This window comes from Sapajus apella, unplaced genomic scaffold (genome assembly GCF_009761245.1).
Source record: "Sapajus apella isolate SASKATOON/1434 unplaced genomic scaffold, GSC_monkey_1.0 scaffold10, whole genome shotgun sequence".
Taxonomy (NCBI): Eukaryota; Metazoa; Chordata; class Mammalia; order Primates; family Cebidae; genus Sapajus; species Sapajus apella.
The window spans coordinates 27,823,371-27,841,991 of NW_022436950.1; the positions used below are offsets into that span (position 1 = coordinate 27,823,371).

The 18,621-nt window shown below is 34.0% G+C and overlaps 1 protein-coding gene across 4 annotated transcripts in view; it reads left to right on the forward strand.

Moving 5' to 3' along the window:
* Positions 1-18,621, forward strand: part of ERBB4 (erb-b2 receptor tyrosine kinase 4) — a 1,187,662-nt gene that overhangs the window by 878,861 nt on the left and 290,180 nt on the right. For 2 of the 4 annotated variants that reach the window (XM_032277666.1, XM_032277668.1), the window contains exons 14-16: positions 2,110-2,203; positions 10,326-10,480; positions 17,684-17,728. In XM_032277666.1, coding sequence (XP_032133557.1) covers positions 2,110-2,203; positions 10,326-10,480; positions 17,684-17,728 — 294 coding nt within the window. Of the gene's footprint in view, positions 1-2,109; positions 2,204-10,325; positions 10,481-17,683; positions 17,729-17,849; positions 17,925-18,621 lie in introns of all 4 variants that reach the window. The other 2 variants (XM_032277665.1, XM_032277667.1) reach the window with 1 other exon arrangement.

Below are 18,621 nucleotides of genomic sequence, written 5' to 3' on the forward strand. Positions count from 1 at the left end.
GAAGTATTTAAGGCCTAGAAATATTAGTTGTTCCTGTGGTTTAAATTTGGAAAAACTAGATAGATTCCAGAGTATTCACTCTTGATCACAGGACTTGCTAAGGTAGCACATACAACAAAACTGTGAGAAGTGTATCATAGCAAAACCAAGTGCAACAAAGCTCAGTTTGCAATGCTCATACTTAACAGACTACAGATTGATAAGTTGGATTCAAATGGAAGGGTAACTCTGGCAAAGTCACAGTAGAATCACTAGAGGACAGGGAAGAAAAAGAGAAATTTGGAGAAAGTCACAATAAAGGTCAGAAGATGTAATAGAGATTTCAAGGAGGATCTTTCCTGAGAGCAGAAAAATCAGAAGTCTGACGAGTGGAAGTCTGGAAGAAAAGGGCCATAGGCCATCTCCAGGATTGTTTTATGACATATATTTTATTCCTCAACTCTGCATGTGGGGAAGTGGGTTTTGGAGAAGGAGAGTAAGAAAAGCATGACCTTTGTTCTAGTAATATGAAAATTATGACCTTCATTTAGTACCATAAACTTTTGATCACCCAAGAAACTCTTATCCAAAACCAGTGGATATTCTCAAGATGTGCTATAATTGTCATAATTTTGTTATGCAAACAATGCTTTTGATTATCTTTACAATTTACCCTCTCATATCAGCTCATTTTGACTTTTATATTCTGAAGCATTCCTTTGTTGAGTACTTTGTATGGTTTATGTCAATGAAAAGATCACCTGTCTTCATGTAATTGTAATTTTAAAATCAAGGAAATTTATTAAAAAATTTGATTCCTAACAAACTACTATCTTACTTTATAAAATTCATAATCCATGTAACTAAATTTATGTGCATTCCATACATAATTAAGGCATATATGCTATTCACTTAGAAAACCAAACTTAATTATTTTGCCTTGGAATACAGATGTAGTCTTAAGCTAACCAACAGAAAACATAGTTCACTTTTTCACTTCTGTCATTTATTAAGGCTTTATAGTATTCAAATAAGAAAAAAAGTTAATGCGTCACTTTAGGGAAAAATATATTTTAATATATCACCTAATAAATGAAAAATTGCCATATCCGTAATGCTGTTGGTTTGGAGTTGTAGTACAGGACAGAAAAGCACAAAATAATAAAGTAGCTAAATATAGTCAAATTTTATTAACAATTTATAAATGGTATTTTCAATTGCCTGTACTCAGTACCTTATCCTCCTGTATTTTAGTGGAATGGGGTGGTCTAAACATATTGTAGATGACTGATATCTAATTATTGATATAAAAATTTTAGAGTAGACATTGATTATAAAATTTACAAGTTGATAGCATGTAATATACAGATAGCCACAAAAATGTAAGGATATAGGAAGGAATGACCACCATCCCAGGGGATTTCAATTAGAAAGTTTTAGGATTTTACCATTAAACTATTTCTTATATTGTATACCATATAGAATTACTTCAAAAAGAATTTAGACTGCAAAAAGATGTTGTGATATTAGATCAATAATCTAAGAAAATGAAATCTACCATAAAAAGATAGTTTCTCTAATTCTCCAAGGCAGATATTTTAAAAGGAGAAGAGCAATCAAAGTAGTTTTTGAAGTTTCACCAAAAATAAATTGAAGAGTCTTGGGATTTGAAGGACAAGGATTGGGAACATTCATGTAACTTAGCAACAAGAAAAACACAATAGTTCTTTCAGAGTTTAGAAATTAAAGCTTCTCCAAGAGTAAAATTGTATATAAAGACAAAACAGGAACAGCCTTATTGAAAAAGGTAAAAATCATTCTGCTGTGTCATCAGAAGAGTTATACTTTGTAACTTCTTTTTTTTTTTTTTTGAGACTGCTGGAATATCTCTTGCAGCAGAGAGTCTATGAATGAGTCTATCATTGAACTCAATGGAGGGCAGGGAGAGCCATCTGGCTGCAGTTTATCTTTTCTCCTAATGGAAATCTTAATGTTCCTGATGCTCCTGGCACATGGAGAAACAAACTCTAGAATTTACTCTGCCAATAGGACTTTTAGCAGATGTTACTTCATTTGTTAAGCTGACAGCTTGTTTGCTTACACCTCCTCATGTGGCTGATGTTTTCACAGTGAATTTCGGGAGTTTGAGAATGGCTCCATCTGTGTGGAGTGTGATCCCCAGTGTGAGAAGATGGAAGATGGCCTCCTCACATGCCATGGACCGGTAAGCCTGAAGACATCTGTGGGGTGTTGGCTTATTTAGTATCATGTATGAATGTTTGTTATTGTTTTATTGATTAGGTACTTAGAGGATGCCATGGGGAAATGTTTATCTGCCTACAAAAAGCTTTAAGTTTAGTAGCAGAGATAAAATATTTAAAATGTCAATGTCATAAGTATTTCTTCTCCAGATAAAAAAGTTAAATGGAATTATAAAATATGGAGCGGTTCTGAAATATTGCACAGTGTAGAAAAGAATAATTAGGTTGAAGCATAATCACTAAACATAATTAAAAATATGTATAAATTGTTATACAAATGCAAATGAAGGAAAAACTAATTCTATCTTAGGGATGGAAGTTGAGACATCAAGTTAGGCTATGCAGAAGTGATGTTTGAGCTTTGAAGAAGAATCTGGAAAGAAGAAACATAAAAAGTATGCAAGTGTGAAAGTTCATGTTGTACTTGAAAACTATCACACATTTTTATATGCATTTAATCATTTATTATGGCAGTATGAAAGACAGTGGAAAGAAGGAGGAAAACAAGTACTCATAAATTAAAATCTAAGCAGTGCAATAAATACTATGGCAGAGGAAAGAATTGAGCTATGAGAATACAAGGAAGGATTATAGGATTAGGAAAGTCCTCATGGATGAGGTCTCATTTACATAGTTTGAAGTTAGCCTTAGAGAGAAGATTATAATTATTTTTTAGAGCTACCTTTGGTTTCTATCATTCGAGTTTTTCTTAATAATGAGATCAATATAAGTTTTTTATTCCAAAGTATCATTTTCATCCTTCTTTAGACAAATTTCCTGTTTATCTGTGTTATTGAATTATCTCTCAGTAGATAACTTGAGACCAACATTTGGGTGTAGGCAAGAGCTTCACATTTCTCTCTACAATTTCACTGGAAATTTAAATAGCTTTAATTTTTCTACCAGAGTGTTTATTCAGCATTTAATTAGCTTAGAGAAAAGCAAAATATCATTGAGCCCTCCAAACTTCCATTAGGCCCCAATGAGCTGTTCTGGAACTTCATCTAAAGAAGGATGTGAAAAATTTGGCCAGTTCAGAGGACTACTACAAGGATGTTTAAGCTTGGAAAATCAAACCTCTGAGAAAAAAAAGCGGTGCTATTTGACGTGAAAAACCTAAGTGTAAAAGGCAATTTGATATGTAATGATCTCCAAGTAAGTATGCAAAGGGTATATGCAGCTATTTTCTTTCTCCATTATGGACAGTTATGAAATCTACAGTTAATTGACAGTATGAAAAGTATGAATTCTGTAAAGAATGTCATGAAACACAGGGAAGTGAATTTCTGTAATGGCTTGTTAACACAAGTTGAGATATCTACATGAGCCTTTAAAAACTAACATATTTAGGAAACTTCTTGGCTATAAATCATAAAATAAAAAAATCTCTTTTGGAGAGACTGAAACTTTAAAAAATGTATGATTAAAATAATCAAGGATTTGGCCATCTCATCTGTATAGGCTGGGGATCATCATGGGCTTCTAGATCCAATCATAATGTATATTGGACATAGATTTACAGAAACACTTTTCAAAAAATTATGAGCAACTGCCAAAAATTGCCTAATATTTCATTTGTGAATCACTATAGATGCCACTGTGCTGGTATTTCCTACACATTTCTTATTACAACCATCTAGATTAGTTTTTCCTTCTCACATGTAATTTCCTATTGATTTCTCTTAAACTTTTTAATTTGAACAAGGCTTTAAGAAACATCTTATTCATTTATTCAGCAAATATTATTTAGTGCCTACATTGTGCCAGGCTTCATCAGCATACCTACGGATAGGTTTTTCATATTAGCAAATTCAAACATAAATATTCAAAATTATTTCTCAAAAATTAAGAAGTTGTATTATTTGCACATTTTAATTTTTTCACATTATCTTTTGGCCATCTATTGTATACTGTATAATAAAAATATATTCAGGTAATAATATTTTGGCCTTCTTGCAATTGTTACTTTGCAGAAAATTCAAATCTATTTATTAACTAATTAATACTTTTAGTTCACCCTAATCCTATAGACAAAAAACTAACCTGCTTAGATGTAGGATAATAAGACACCATATTCTTTTCTAGAGTAATTTCATGAGAAAAATCCCCTTTATGAAAAATTTCATGAGAAAAATCCCCGTTATGAAAACTTGATGTTTATTTAACATCTGTAGCAAAGTCTAAATGTCACTAAAGAAAGACATCAATAACTGTCCCTTCAGTATTCCTATACTGATTTTCAGTGTGAAAATAGTTCAATGACCACTTTACCTATGAATCAAGTCTGAATTAATGTGATCATCTTGGATCATATTTATATTCATGATTTAATATACATTACTGAGGGCCTTTTGTGAGCTAGTTCTGTGCTAGGTATTTTCGCCTACCTATTATTTTATTGTCGTGTAGGTATTACTCCTATTTTCCAATAAGGAAATAATCTCAAAAAATGTTAGATGAATTGCTCAATGTAGTTAAATGGATTGTTCTGTAGTATTGAGACCTTTCAAATCAAAATTTTAGCATCCAATCTCAGTGTGCTTATCAGTTCCATGCTTTTTCTCTTCATGCTGCCACCTGTTATATAAAATTATGCTAGTAAATAACTCAGTCATTAATTTACCCTAATTTGTGGGGTTTAGCAGTTTGTTTTTTCATTTGTTCCTCAAAAGACTTGAGACGGTTTATAAAAATATACTTTTCAAAATCCTAAAAGTTAATGTTTAAAATTATCTGATAATTAAGAAAGAATTAGTAATCCTTGAATGCCAGCAGGTAAGAACACAATGTCTTTCAGTAATGATGTCTGAAAAACTGGCATGATCTTAACCAGTGGCCCAAATCTTGCTCTACGGTTTGTTTTCTTTCAACTCTTGCAATTCATGCTAGGTTTTTGCCTGTTTCTAGGTCCACCTGTTAATTACCGCAACTAGAGTCAGAGATGGTTTCATGGACCAAATAACAGTCATGTATCATTTAAGATATCCAAGATGCTCTGGAAGCCTCCCCATTAGACTGCCACTTTGATGAAATTGAGGAAGTCATCAAAGTCTTTCAAAGTCTTTTGGAAATCCCATTCCAGATCTTATGATGTATTCTATTAAAATCACATTTTTTTGACCTCTGAATACTTCCCCAATGGCAAAAATTTATATATATTTATGTTTACCAAACACAGTTACATCTGAATCATGCTATCACTTTCTCCCTTTAAAATATAAAGAAATTGGCTGGGCATGGTGGCTCACGCCTGTAATCCCAGCACTTTGGGAGGCTGAGGTGGGCAGATCACCAGGTCAAGAGATTGAGACCATCTGGCCAACGTGGTGAAACCCCGTCTCTACTAAAAACACAAAAATTAGCCAGGCATGGTGGCATGCACCTGTAGTCTCAGCTACTTGGGAGGCTAAGGGGGAAGAATCACTTGAACCCAGGAGGCGGAGGTTGCAGTGAGCCGAGATTACACCACTCCACTCCAGCTTGTTGACAGAGCAAGACTCTTAAAAAAAGGAAATTGAAAGAATGATGATTAGAAAGTTACTCGAAAAGTCAGCAAGTCAGTAGGATATGAAACTGCGATTCAGCTGTACAAGTTCTGACTCCAAATTTCTCAGACTTCTCAGTTTATTTTTGTTTCCCAGGCAACAATATCTTTAGTGTAATAGGGATAAAATGGCTTCAGGGACTAAGATAGCTGTATATAAAATGAGATACTATAATTACACTTAAATGTGACAGAAACCCAAGATAATCTTGAAAGGGTTAGATTGGAAATAAAGGAAGGCCTTTGCTTTTATGTCTTTGTCCACACTTGGTCTTCTGTATTTCATTTAATTTTTTATAATTTTATTCATTCTGCTCTACTTTCGCTACTCTTACGCAGTCCTATCCAGAAAGATAAAGGAAAAAATGTGAGAAGAAAGGCAAGCCTGGGAAATCAGAAAAGTTTCAGAAGAACAAAACTGAGGCTAGAAAGGCAGCAAAAGAAGAGAAAAAATAGGAAGGGAACTGATTTTGAAATACATTCTTATAAAAGTGAAAAAGCTGTTAAAGTTGGGTTAATAAAGGTTGCACTGCTGTAACAAATAACCTTCATTCTGCAGTTACTTACGTAAATAAATTTAAGTTCTTTTTTTCATGTAACATGCATGGTTGTTTGTTTGGTTTTGGTTTTTTTTTTTTTTTTTGGTTTGTTTGTCTTCCCTCCCCTCTCCTCCCCTTCCCTCCCCTCTCCTCCCCTTCCCTCCCCTCTCCTTCCCTCACTTTCCCTCCTCTCCCCTCCCCTCACCTTCCCTCCCCTCCTCTCCCCTCCCCTCTCCTCTCCTTTCCTTTCCTTTTTTCAGAGCCTGTCTCCCAGGCTGCAGTGTGGTGGTGTGATCTCAGCTCACTGCAACCTTTGTTTCCTGGGCTTAAGTGAGTCTTGTGCCTCAGTCTCCTGACTAGCTGGGTTTACAGACATGTGCCACCATGCCTGGCTAATTTCTGTGTTTTTTGTAGAGAGGGGGTTTCACCCTGTTGCCCAGGCTGATCTTGAACTGCTGGCCTCAAGTCATCTGCCCACCTAGGCCTCCCAAAGTGCTGGGAATAAAGGCGTGAGCCACCACGCCCGGCCACCTTGTATAGTACACTGGAAATCTGGGAAATGTTCTAAGGCAACTTCCCATTCTGTTATGGCCCAACATTCTGGGATGCTTTTAATTTATGGCACTTGTACTTCTCCATGAGGTCTGTGAGTCATGGCAGCGGAAAGAGAAGGCTGGAGAGTTAAGCACTGGTTATCTCATGAGCACCTCTAATTATATTTCATTGTCCAAATTAAGCCATACCTTATCTCTAGTGGGAGGAGAATTACAGTCTTCTCTTGTGACTGGAAGTAGAAGATAATCAGCTACTGGTGAATAATAACCTTGTCTTTTACAGTAGCTACCAGAGGAAAACATCAGTGGTCACTCAGAAAAAAAAAAAAAAAAAAAAAAAAAGTGGTACTTCTACAAGGAGTCAGTCTATCCTTTAATTGTCTGCCTAGATCATTGAATTCAGAGGTAGCTTAGAATTAGGGATAAGAAGGAATGTTGCCTTGACCTTCATTTTCTATTATCACATTGATCAATGCATTTATTGCACTGAGGTTCTTAAGGCCTTTGGGAATATAATGAGAGAAGAGTAAACATTAGGCACAGGCATTTTTAAAGTCTCTTTATTATGGAAATGAGATGGAAAATCAGTACGTTTCTTTTTCTGAGATTTGCCAGGATGTTTTTAGTCATGTCTGCCTAAAACATTAGGTTTTCTGTCATGATAATACAATCAATTACAGTCATGCACTTTAAAACGACATTTCAGTTAGTGATGGACCACAGATACAATGGTGTTCCCATAAAATTATAGTGTCATGCCTTTCCTGTACCCTTTCTATATTTAGATATGTTTAGATACACACATGCTTATTATTGTATTACTGTCACCTACAATATTCAGTACAGTGACGTGCTGTGCATGTTTATATTCTAGGAGCAAAAGGCTATACCATAAGGCCTTGGAGTGCAGTAGGCTACACCATATAGGTTTGTGTAGGTACACTATGTGGTATCCACGCAATGATGAAATCACCTAGTGATGCATTGCTCAGAATATATCCCTATCATTAAGTGTCACATGACTATAGTTAAAAGATGCTTAAAAAACAAAAAACAAAAAGTAAATTATCTTACTACAGTATACTTAAAGATAAAATCAGAACTTGATTTTACTTTCATGACTTTATATCTTTTGACTTCACCTGGACATGATTTTACATTTATAAGAAAAATACATTTACATTACTTAGAAGAATAATTCCTAATTCTTAGTTCAGACTCTAACTGCCTGATTTACTCAGTTTTATTCTGTATGCTACAAGAAGACATCAGCATGTCTCTTGTCTTGTACAATAAGTCATGGTACTGAGCATACTTGCACAGTAAGTGATTCTGTGTAATAGACATTATTACATGCCTAAGTACCCATGAGCAAGTGTTAAAATTGGAAGCATGTGAAGTATTCTTTTTTGGAAGAAATAAGAAATTACCATTAGCAGATTCCTCATATAGAATAAGTATCAGGTTTCATAGGCTTTTTTTTTCAAGCTCTGAGCCTCACATCAAAATAGTGAAATAGACAGTGCTTGATTGAACCACACCAGTCTCAGAATTTCCAGAAACCTCTTCCTGATTACTTTTTCTTCTTTACACTACTATTCTCCATTCACACACCTCCATTTTAAAATTTTAAAATATCATATTTCTTGATTTCCTGATGCCTTAAATAACCAATTTGTAATATCTGTCTGCTCTTGGATTAACATTTGCAGAGGACAAGCTTGCCCGACGTTTAGCCTGTGGGCACATGCAGCCCAGGACAGCTTTGAATGTGGCTCACCACAAATTCACAAACTTTCTCAAAACATTATGAGGTGTTTTTTTTGTTTGTTTGTTTTTGCTCATCAGCTATCAGCTATCATTAGCTTTAGTATTTTTTGTGTGGCCCAAGACAATTCTTCTTCAATGTGGCCCAGGGAAGCCAAACCACTGGACACTCTGTTGTACACTATAAGGTACTCACGTTGTCTTTACAGTCCCTACCTAATACACAGTTCTGTGTAATTTAGTGTTAGCTCCTGACTTTCTCATTGTTTATAACTATAAATGTGATATAATTGTCTCTCTGCATAGTTACTCTACCTTATTTATTTAAGTTGTCTTCATTGTGAACTGTAATCATTATTGAACTCTGTGTACATAGCTAGATCTTAGGGAGAAATGGGTCAGGGGAAGATGTGCCAAAGGGGAGCAGTCAAAGAGGAGAGGAATTTTAAGACAACAGGTGTCCAAAAAGGAGATGTCAAAGTACATTTCAAGTAGCTGATGTTCACAACAGCTGAATGTGTGAAAACTTTGGGGATGTCTTTTAAGAAAGATGGCATTCATCAAAGTGTTCTAAATTTTCTTTGCTCTGAGGATATACCTATTTCTAGTATGCTTACTGTCCACTGTACCAGATCCAAATCAGCTTGTATTCTGTAAACTTCATATATGTTTTAGTTTTAACATCTTAATTTTGTCATGACTTTTAGATATATTTTCATATTATTATTTCTTATTAACATCCTATATATTAGAAAATTAATATATATTATAAACATAACTATATAGAGTATGTTTTATTTATATTTATTATACTCATATTTATATTATCTTTATCCTTGGATAGATTTCTCCATGGAGACTTTGTTTGTATGTATTTTCTATATTATTATGGTCTATTTTGCTCATCAAAATGTGCATTTATATGGCTTTCAGTATTGTTCTGTGATTTACTAAAATCCCCATAAAAAGACATAACATTACTTTTAGCTTTTACAAGTGGGTATGACACAAATAATAATCTAGGAATTATTTTTATTCACCTGAACTGCCTAATTCCTGATAATGTTATAACAAATTTTAAAATTCATTTTGTAAATAAAGTCATTGTACAACAAAGGAAAGTTTACACCCTACTCTTATATGAAATTCAGTTTTAGTTAATTTTTGTTATATCCTTTTTCTCATTAACTATTTAGTAAGAGCATTCACATATTCCCAGTGATGGTGATGAAATACCTCCAGGGAAAATGTGTTTTACTAAAAATTGTGGCACTATAATATTGCCAGAATTAAATCACAAAAAGAAAATACTGACATTCTTTTGAAAAAGTCATTGGATAATTATGCTGGTTAAATTAAGTCACATTAAAGTCATGACATGAAAATCAGTTGGCCCAGGAACTGCTTATGTCGAAAAGGAAAATATTTCAAGAACAAATATATTATTATAGTGTTTTCACACATACAGGATATCAAAACTGAACTTGAAGGATCTTCTTTGTGCTGTTTGTACTACAAAAATTACATCCACATTTGTACTGCTGAAAATGTTCTCCAATTCTCTTAGAGGAAGACTTGCCACCTACTGAATTCTCAGTAACTAAACCATGTGAATACATTCCAGAGGAAATGACACCCACTTTTCTTTCTTCTTCTTTTTTTTTTCTTCTTCACATTTAAGGGTCCTGACAACTGTACAAAGTGCTCTCATTTTAAAGATGGCCCAAACTGTGTGGAAAAATGTCCAGATGGCTTACAGGGGGCAAACAGTTTCATTTTCAAGTATGCTGATCCAGATCGGGAGTGCCACCCATGCCATCCAAACTGCACGCAAGGGTAAGCATCCTTGCTGGCCAGGGACTTACCTGGTATGTGTTATCCACAGGTATTCTTATCCCTGGTATAGTTTCTGAAATGTGTAACATTCTCCTAGAACTCTACTAAGCCTTATATATAAAATGCTGATTTTAAGAGAAATACTAAGAGAATGTTTTAATGAATCAACTTTGTACACTCCTCAATATTTCTGCTTAGCTTTTGCCTATAACCATTCTATCAACACTTTCGTGAAGCTAGTGTCAAGTATACCTTGGATGCATTTTAGAAACTCTTCCAAATTATATTGGAGATTCAAAATCTCAAAAAAAAAATGACAGTAACCATGCTTTGAGGTTTGTGTTTATAAAATCTTTAACAGAAGGCTTCTATTTCTGTTTTTTTCGTTGTGACATCAGCTTAAGGTGAGGATATTTCTCTTTGATATATACTACCTTAAATTACTCCTTCAAAAACATATGAACAAAGTAACAATGGCAGGAAGAAAGGGAACCTAGTGATACCTATATTTAAAGAAATACATTTTGTGAAAGTAACCTTGTAACAGGTAATCCTATAGTCTTGAAATTCTTTGATATGGGACAATCTAAAGCTTGGTAAACATTTTTCTGTTTTTCAAAAAATGCATTTTGCAATGAATAATAATTAGGTTACCTTTGATATTGATAACAGTTGAATAACAAAGACACATCACAGAAAGAAGAAAAGCACTGAGCTGTAAAAGAAATAATGTCACTCATCTAACAAATTCCGACAACAAATCTATCTTAGTAAGGATTTTTCTTTTTTATTCCTCCAGAAGGTGAATAATTTGTAATTGAAAGCAGTGTTACGTTTGCTATCCTCCTTCTGTCCATAAAGCCTTTTCTCCATTGTGAATGCCCATAGACATGTGCGCGCACACACACACAGACACACACACACACAAACTTGTAGTTGAGAATCAGCTTGGGTACTTTTTATCTGGCAGGAAAGTGTGAGATTCCATAAAGAGATTTTCTGCCAGATTAAGGACTAGTTGTTAGGGGATACTGAAGAAGTTAAGCAAGCGACATCATACCTTGCCAAGAAAACATCAATTTGCAGATGCTGCTACAATTTCCTGCAGGTCAAGAAATAAGCTTAATTCACTCTGTGAAGTGGCAGATCCTGGAAAGGTAAAGTAATATTACCCCATTCAAATTCAAATTCAGCTTGGAAGAGGTAGCTGCCAACTCATTGGTTCATATATAAGCACGTATACGTTTAAGGTACTGAAATAGTCACATAGACACTTTGCTTCAAAGAAACTAGAGGTAATAAACTGCTATCCTTGTGAGTTTTTGGCACACTTGAGTTAAGAGTGTTTCACAAAAAAACAACTGGTCCTGCTGGAGCAGAAGAAAGAGTCAGCACCAGACAGAGAAAACTTTGCCTGCTAAAATCATCCACAAGAGAGTTTTATTGTTTTGCAGCTAAAATTAAACCAGTAAATTATTCAATATAATGTCGATGTCAACAGCTGTTGCCATTCAAAATGAGACCTTTTGCTGTTTTTGCAAATTTAATTACAATGAAGCCATTAGGGAAATGAAAGTGAGATCACAGAGCCATAGTCTGGATACGTGGCTGGTGTGTCTTCCTCTCTGCCCTTTTAAATTATTATTATATAATAATAATAAACATATATAGTGGGGGGAAGTAGAAATAAGAGACAATGAAAAGAGATTAATATATGGTAGTAACAAAATCTGGATTTCAGTCAAAAGGAAGGATGAAGGTGTAATGGGGAGCAAATCTCACTAGAGCATTTGGGAACTCCAAGTGAATAGAAAAAAAACGACTTTAGCAATTTGCAGCTGCAGAATTAAGTTGAGACAGAACTTGAGTATTGTGCTCCCTGGCATCTTCCAAGGTAAATGCATTCTCTAATGACTGACTTAATCCTGAAGGATTTTTGTCTCTGTTTTCATTTAAATTTCTGCCATCCTGTTTTCATTTTTGTTTTGAGATACAGTCTCGCTCTGTCCCCATGCTGGAGTGCAGAGGTGTGATCTTGACTCACTACAACCTCTAACTACTGGGTTCAAGCGATTCTCCTGCCTTAGCCTCCCAAGTAGCTGTGACTACAGGCTAATGCCACCACGCCCAGCTATTTTTTGTATTTTTAGTAGAGGTGGGGTTTTACTATGTTGGCCAGGATGATCTCAATCTCTTGACCTCGTGATCATCCACTTTGGCCTCCCAAAGTGCTGGGATTGCAGGTGTTGGCCACTGCGTCCGGCCCATGTTGTTTTTAAAATACCTTCTATATTGTCCAGATTCGTTCACTTCATTAAAATGCTGTGGTTCTAGTCCCAGAGTATTCTAGTCCCAGAAATTTCCCAAGGATGTGATTCCTAAATTCCTAAATCCTCATATATACTCTACTACAGTGCAACCCTTGTACTTTGCGATCTTTTACTGAAGCAATAAGGTGTTCTGTGCAGTCAATCCCTTTTTTCCAAATTGAGCACATAGAGATAATGATATTTTCCTAGGAAAACCACAGGAGCAGTGGGGATGATGGAACAAGTGACTATTTTTATTCCTAAACACAGGTAATAATCAACTTATCAGTAAGTGAGCTCAGCAGGCCAGTTCCACTTTGGAAAACAGCTTTTCTTTATATGCCTATATGATGTCAGATAATTCAAGAACCAGGTTAATGGAAATAGTCTTTCAAATCACGTATTTTAGAAGTAAAGTTCTTACTTTGAATACTGTTTAATGATTTTTTCTGAAAATAAAGTTATCTGTGTCATACTTTAAAAGCACTTTTACCACTCTAAAAGTACATTAAATATAATGGCTCTAACAAGTTATCTAACACTTTTAAAATAGGTCATTCATTTAGCTCTTATCAGAAGATTTTCACTAATACCCATGGAAACAACAAGATTGTCTCTTCTTACCCTAACTAGAGAATTTTTATTTTAACAGCCTTTCCTCATTTTATTCATTCTTCAACTTTGTTATATTGGATATCTGCTCTGCATCACATACAGTGATAGGAAAATTCAGAAATGAGCAAGACACAACTCCTGACCTCTATGAACTCACAGTCCAGTGAATGTATATTCTCTAATTTATATCCTTTGTTAGACATTAGACCGTGCTCCACAGTATTTTGAAATGATGAGCAATAATTTAAAACTTAAGAGTGATGCTCAGATTTGAAATTAGCAAGATAGAAAATTTTTTTAAAGATTTATAAACTAAAGTAATTAAATTATGATGAGGGCAAAGATGATTGTTTCCTCACTAACATCACTTGAGTATGTGCAAATTTGTTGTCAGTTTAATTTTGGTTTTGTATCAAACCAAACCTGCATTTTAGACTTGTAACGAAATGTTATTTCATGGGCATCTTTTGAAAAAATCTCATTGCATGTTTTTGTTGATATTAGAATAGTGATTTCATATTATTAAATTTCACGTGTACTTCAATCCTTTTTTTATCAATTTAAAAAAAATTCTTAAACTTATATAACAAAAGATTTTTTATTGACAAGGAGATGGAAAGAAGGGCTACTTGTAGAAGTATTGTGTATAATCTTTTAATGAACAATTTTTAAAAATTTCCTGTATTTTTATTTCAAAATTTAAAGATTTAATCATCTAAACTATGTTGGTTAGGAGTACATCAAGGAACTTATACGTCATTATATACCAACATAGGTTTAATGTTCAGAACTTCAGATATTGTTTTAGAAATTGTCACACATGTTGTGTTTTATTTTTCTGATCTGTCTGTAAGTATTCTACTTTGAAACACTTATTTTTAGAGTTCTGTTATTCTAGATTTTGATTCAGTTATTACTTTGTGATTTGGGCTCTTAAAAAGTTTAGTATCTCTGTTGTTCTATGATCTTGCTGAATGGATGAAAATGGCATGTACTAATTAGTTGCTTACAGAAAATACAAAGAGTTGAAAAACAATATACATTATTTAGTTTTCAGCGGCTTGTGTTTAGAAAAGGTGATGCACTTCAGTCATATTCTTATCTTTCTTTGTCTTTCATCCTCAGTTTAAAATTAGGCTTAAATCTCAAATATCCTATGAAATCCCTTCAACAACTTTTCTTGATCCTAAGTCCTGCTGCTTCAGTCCCTCCCCACCCCCCCATTTCTCTCTGCCTCTATTTTTCTATTTCCAATTTGCTTCTCAACTCATAAAAACCTACATTCTTGTGACCAGGACAATGACAATTAAAATTCTCTTAAGAGTTATTTTACCAGACTACTCTGCATTTCACACTGATGATCACCCCCTTTTTCTTAAAGTTCTTTTCTGATTTGACTTTCTTGAGACTACAGTTAATTGGTTTTATTCAATTTTCAATTATATTTTCCCATGCTTCTGACACAAAGAACTCATGTTATATGCTGTTGGGGTTCCTTGGGTTTCCATCTTCAACCTCTGCTTTTCTTTTTTTATATCTCCTTTAGCCATCTATTCACTTATATGGTTTCAACTTTCTCCTACATGCTATTTCAAAACTGATCATTATACTCATGCCTTCTTTCCCCCTTAGCCACTCATCTTTCCAACTGCTGATAAACATTTATACCTATGATAAACATTTATACCTAGGACAACCATACTAAACTCTGCATACACAAAACAGAAATTATCAACCCCTCATCCCGTAACACATACAGGAAGAAACATATTCTTCCTCTTGGATTCTTTCAATGATGGTACCACTATTATCAAAGCTAGAATGTAAATCTTCTTTAACTCCGTTGATCTTTTCACTTTTATCGAATCAAGGATCACCTTCCCTTTTGTATTCCCTCTATCTTTTAAGATATTTCTTGAATCTGTTCCTCTGCCTTCATCACAGTTACCATTTCCCTAGTTGAGTCCATCATCTCTAACATGGACTAAAGTAGTCTTTACGCCAAAGGAGTCAGCCTGGGTGCCAGTTGACTGGTGTCCACAGGGCAAGGAGATTTATTGAAAATACAAATCTGGCAACTGTACTACTTCTTTAAAACCCTGCAGTGATTTTCTATTGATTGTTACTGAGCAAATCTTTCTCCAAATTTGGCTCCCATCTAATATTCTAGCTTCTTTTTTCTCCTGTCTATTGCCTCATGTTTTGCTCTCCAACTACTAAGAAATGTTTGCAGTTGTTTGCATATACAATACATTTCTTCAGGCGTGTGCTTTTGCTCTTGCAGAAACCACCACCACCCCAACCCTAGCTCACAGCACTCTAAACCTCAGCTTCCTACCTGCCCTTCTTGGGTTGCTCTAGGTGTCCCCCCTCCACACTACCCTGAACCACTTTTTCGTGTTTCTTATTACTTTTTTCACATTATTCAATACACATCTGTTTGTGCACCTGTCTCCTTCATTAAATTCAGAGCTCACTGAGAATAGAAAAATGTCTAATTCATATTTTTTTCTCCCTCTAACTCTTAGAGTACTAGGAACACTTAGTAGATCTGTAACACAGGGCTTTTTTTAATGAATGAGAATCTTTCATATTCACACTTTTCCCTAAAGTTGAATTTCACTTTTGAAATTTTTTTAGATCTTTCAAGGGTTTTTATAAAGATTTATTGCAAACTAATCATAGCTTTTTAGATTCTCACTTGGAAGCAAGAAGAAGACTTTTAATTTTATAAAATGATAATATGATATAAAAATAATTTTTAAGAGGATCGAATAGGAACTTAGAAACAGCAAATTCTTTAGAATATAATAAAAAGAAAACTATGTAAGACAAACTGGAAGCCTTTTTAGTAGTTAATTTTCCATTTTTAGAAATGATTTTGACTATAGATTATATATAATACCAATTTAATGCTATATACTCTAGTTTTTTTTTTTTTCTTTTTAGATGCTTTTTAAAAGACTTCACATAGGTGTATTTTCTCTATTTCTATAGGTTAAAATTTGTCTGTGCTACTCAAAACAAAAAAAAAAGGAACCACTTTTTCAGCTAGCAGGAATGTTATAACAAATGTTTATGAGACAGAGAAATAAGTGACTTAATTGTTATTATGGGTATGTTATATTAGTTCACCAATATTTAGAGTTATTTAAAGATATAACAGATAAACTGGCCTTATACATAGGGACATTTTTACATCATTATATTATGATCCTAACTTCAGCTTCCTTTTCAAATTTGAAAATTAAAAGTTTGAAAATATATGTAATCTTTATTACCAGAGAAATAAGGCACTTTTATAAAACATAAGTGTAGGAAGAATCTTGCTAATGTTCTATATGTCTTTGTTGGGAGAAAAGAAAAGAAAAACAGTTCAGGTGTATTGGAAGATAGAAATAATACTTCTATATTAGTTCAAAATGAAATTCTAAGGACAGTACATTGAAATTCTGTGTACTTATCTAATTCCATTTAAATGTTAATCTCAGTGTATTTTTTACTTACCTGGGTCTCAATTTATTCATTTCCTTGCAGAGTATTTATTTATCTGTTATTGTTTGAGTTCATTATTATGGTAGTTTAAAAACCTATTTTTATTTGCCTGTTACGGTATTGCTATTTTAAAAGAGAGTGTCAAGATAAACTGCAGTATGGTGAAACCAGTTAATTTGCTTTTTAAATAAATTCATGTTTAAAGATAAGTATGTTTTAAAGACACAACCAAGAACCAGAATAATGTGATTATGTAAAGTAACCATGAAAATGGCATTAAAAATGTTGACTCATTTTCTGCCAAAATCAATCTTTAATGAGTATTGAGCATCAGTTTATTATATTATATTATATTATATTGAATTGCTCATGGTTTTCTTATTGATTTGTTTGTTTTTGTATTTAAACTTAAGGCTTTTCAGAAGCAACCATAAACTTCAAAACAATTATAGTCATTGAAATATTAACTTATTTGTCAAGACATGTAATCACATATGAATTGCAAGTATCGAAGTGAGCTGTGTGTTTGGAAGTTATTCATAGAACCAGTGTAAAATTTTCTCTTACTGCAGACATTTCTTTGCATTCCGGTTGGTTGGTAACAGCAATTCATTTCTGTGTATTCATCAAGCAAAAATCTTCTTGCTAGCCTGAAATTCATTGTTTTCCAAAATAGTCTAATAGTTATTTATAAGAATTCAAGACAATCAATATTTATTTTACTGATTTTTTAAATGACTAATTTTTCTCTCCTTGTATTTTTTTAAATTTGCATCTTCTGCAGGTGCATAGGCTCAAGTATTGAAGACTGCATTGGCCTGATGGATAGGTACTTGGTGTGCTTGCTTCCCATGTTCTTCTTCTAAGGCTCCATGTGTGAGCACTGGTGCATGTGTGTGCATGTCACTGTGGATGGAGAATGATGTTTTCTGTTCTGTAATTGCCTGCAGGTGTAACGGTCCCACTAGTCATGACTGCATTTACTACCCATGGACGGGCCATTCCACTTTACCACAACATGCTAGGTAACATCTACCATGTTTCCATTTTGTCGCTCAAATCCTTTCCTAGTTACTATGAACAAAAAGTGCTAACCAGTGGGGTAAAGTTTATAATATATTATGAGTTAAAATATATTATAAATTTAATGTATCAAATTAGAAAGTTTCAAAAGAGGCATAAAACACTTTTTTTCTCAAGCCAACTTTCTTACTTCTTTATTCATTGTGATACAAGAGTCCAAGTTAGTGGCACTATCTTTTTTTTTTTTTTTTAACTGAGCCTTGCTCTGTTGCTGAGGTTGGAGTGTAGTGGCACCATCTTGGCTCACTGCAACCTCTACCTCCTGGGTTCAAACAATTCTCCTGCCTCAGCCTACCAAGTAGCTGAGATTACAGGCCCCACCACCATGACTGACCAATTTTTGTATTTTTAGTAGAGACGGGGTTTTGCAATGTTAGTCAGGCTGGTCTCAAACTCCTGAGCTCAGGTGATTTGCCCGCCTTGGCCTTCCAAATTGCTGGGATTACAGGTGTGAGCCACACACCCGGCCTCGATTTTTAATTTGTGTAGTCTAAATAGGATTTTGAGTTATTAATATAGAAATTTGATAGACTATATTTTCTCTTAATTCAGTAGATTATTACAAAAATATTTGTAATGAAGGAATTTGCAAAAGTTGATCTATGCTAATGTTCATTATTTAATTTAATTCAATTTCTG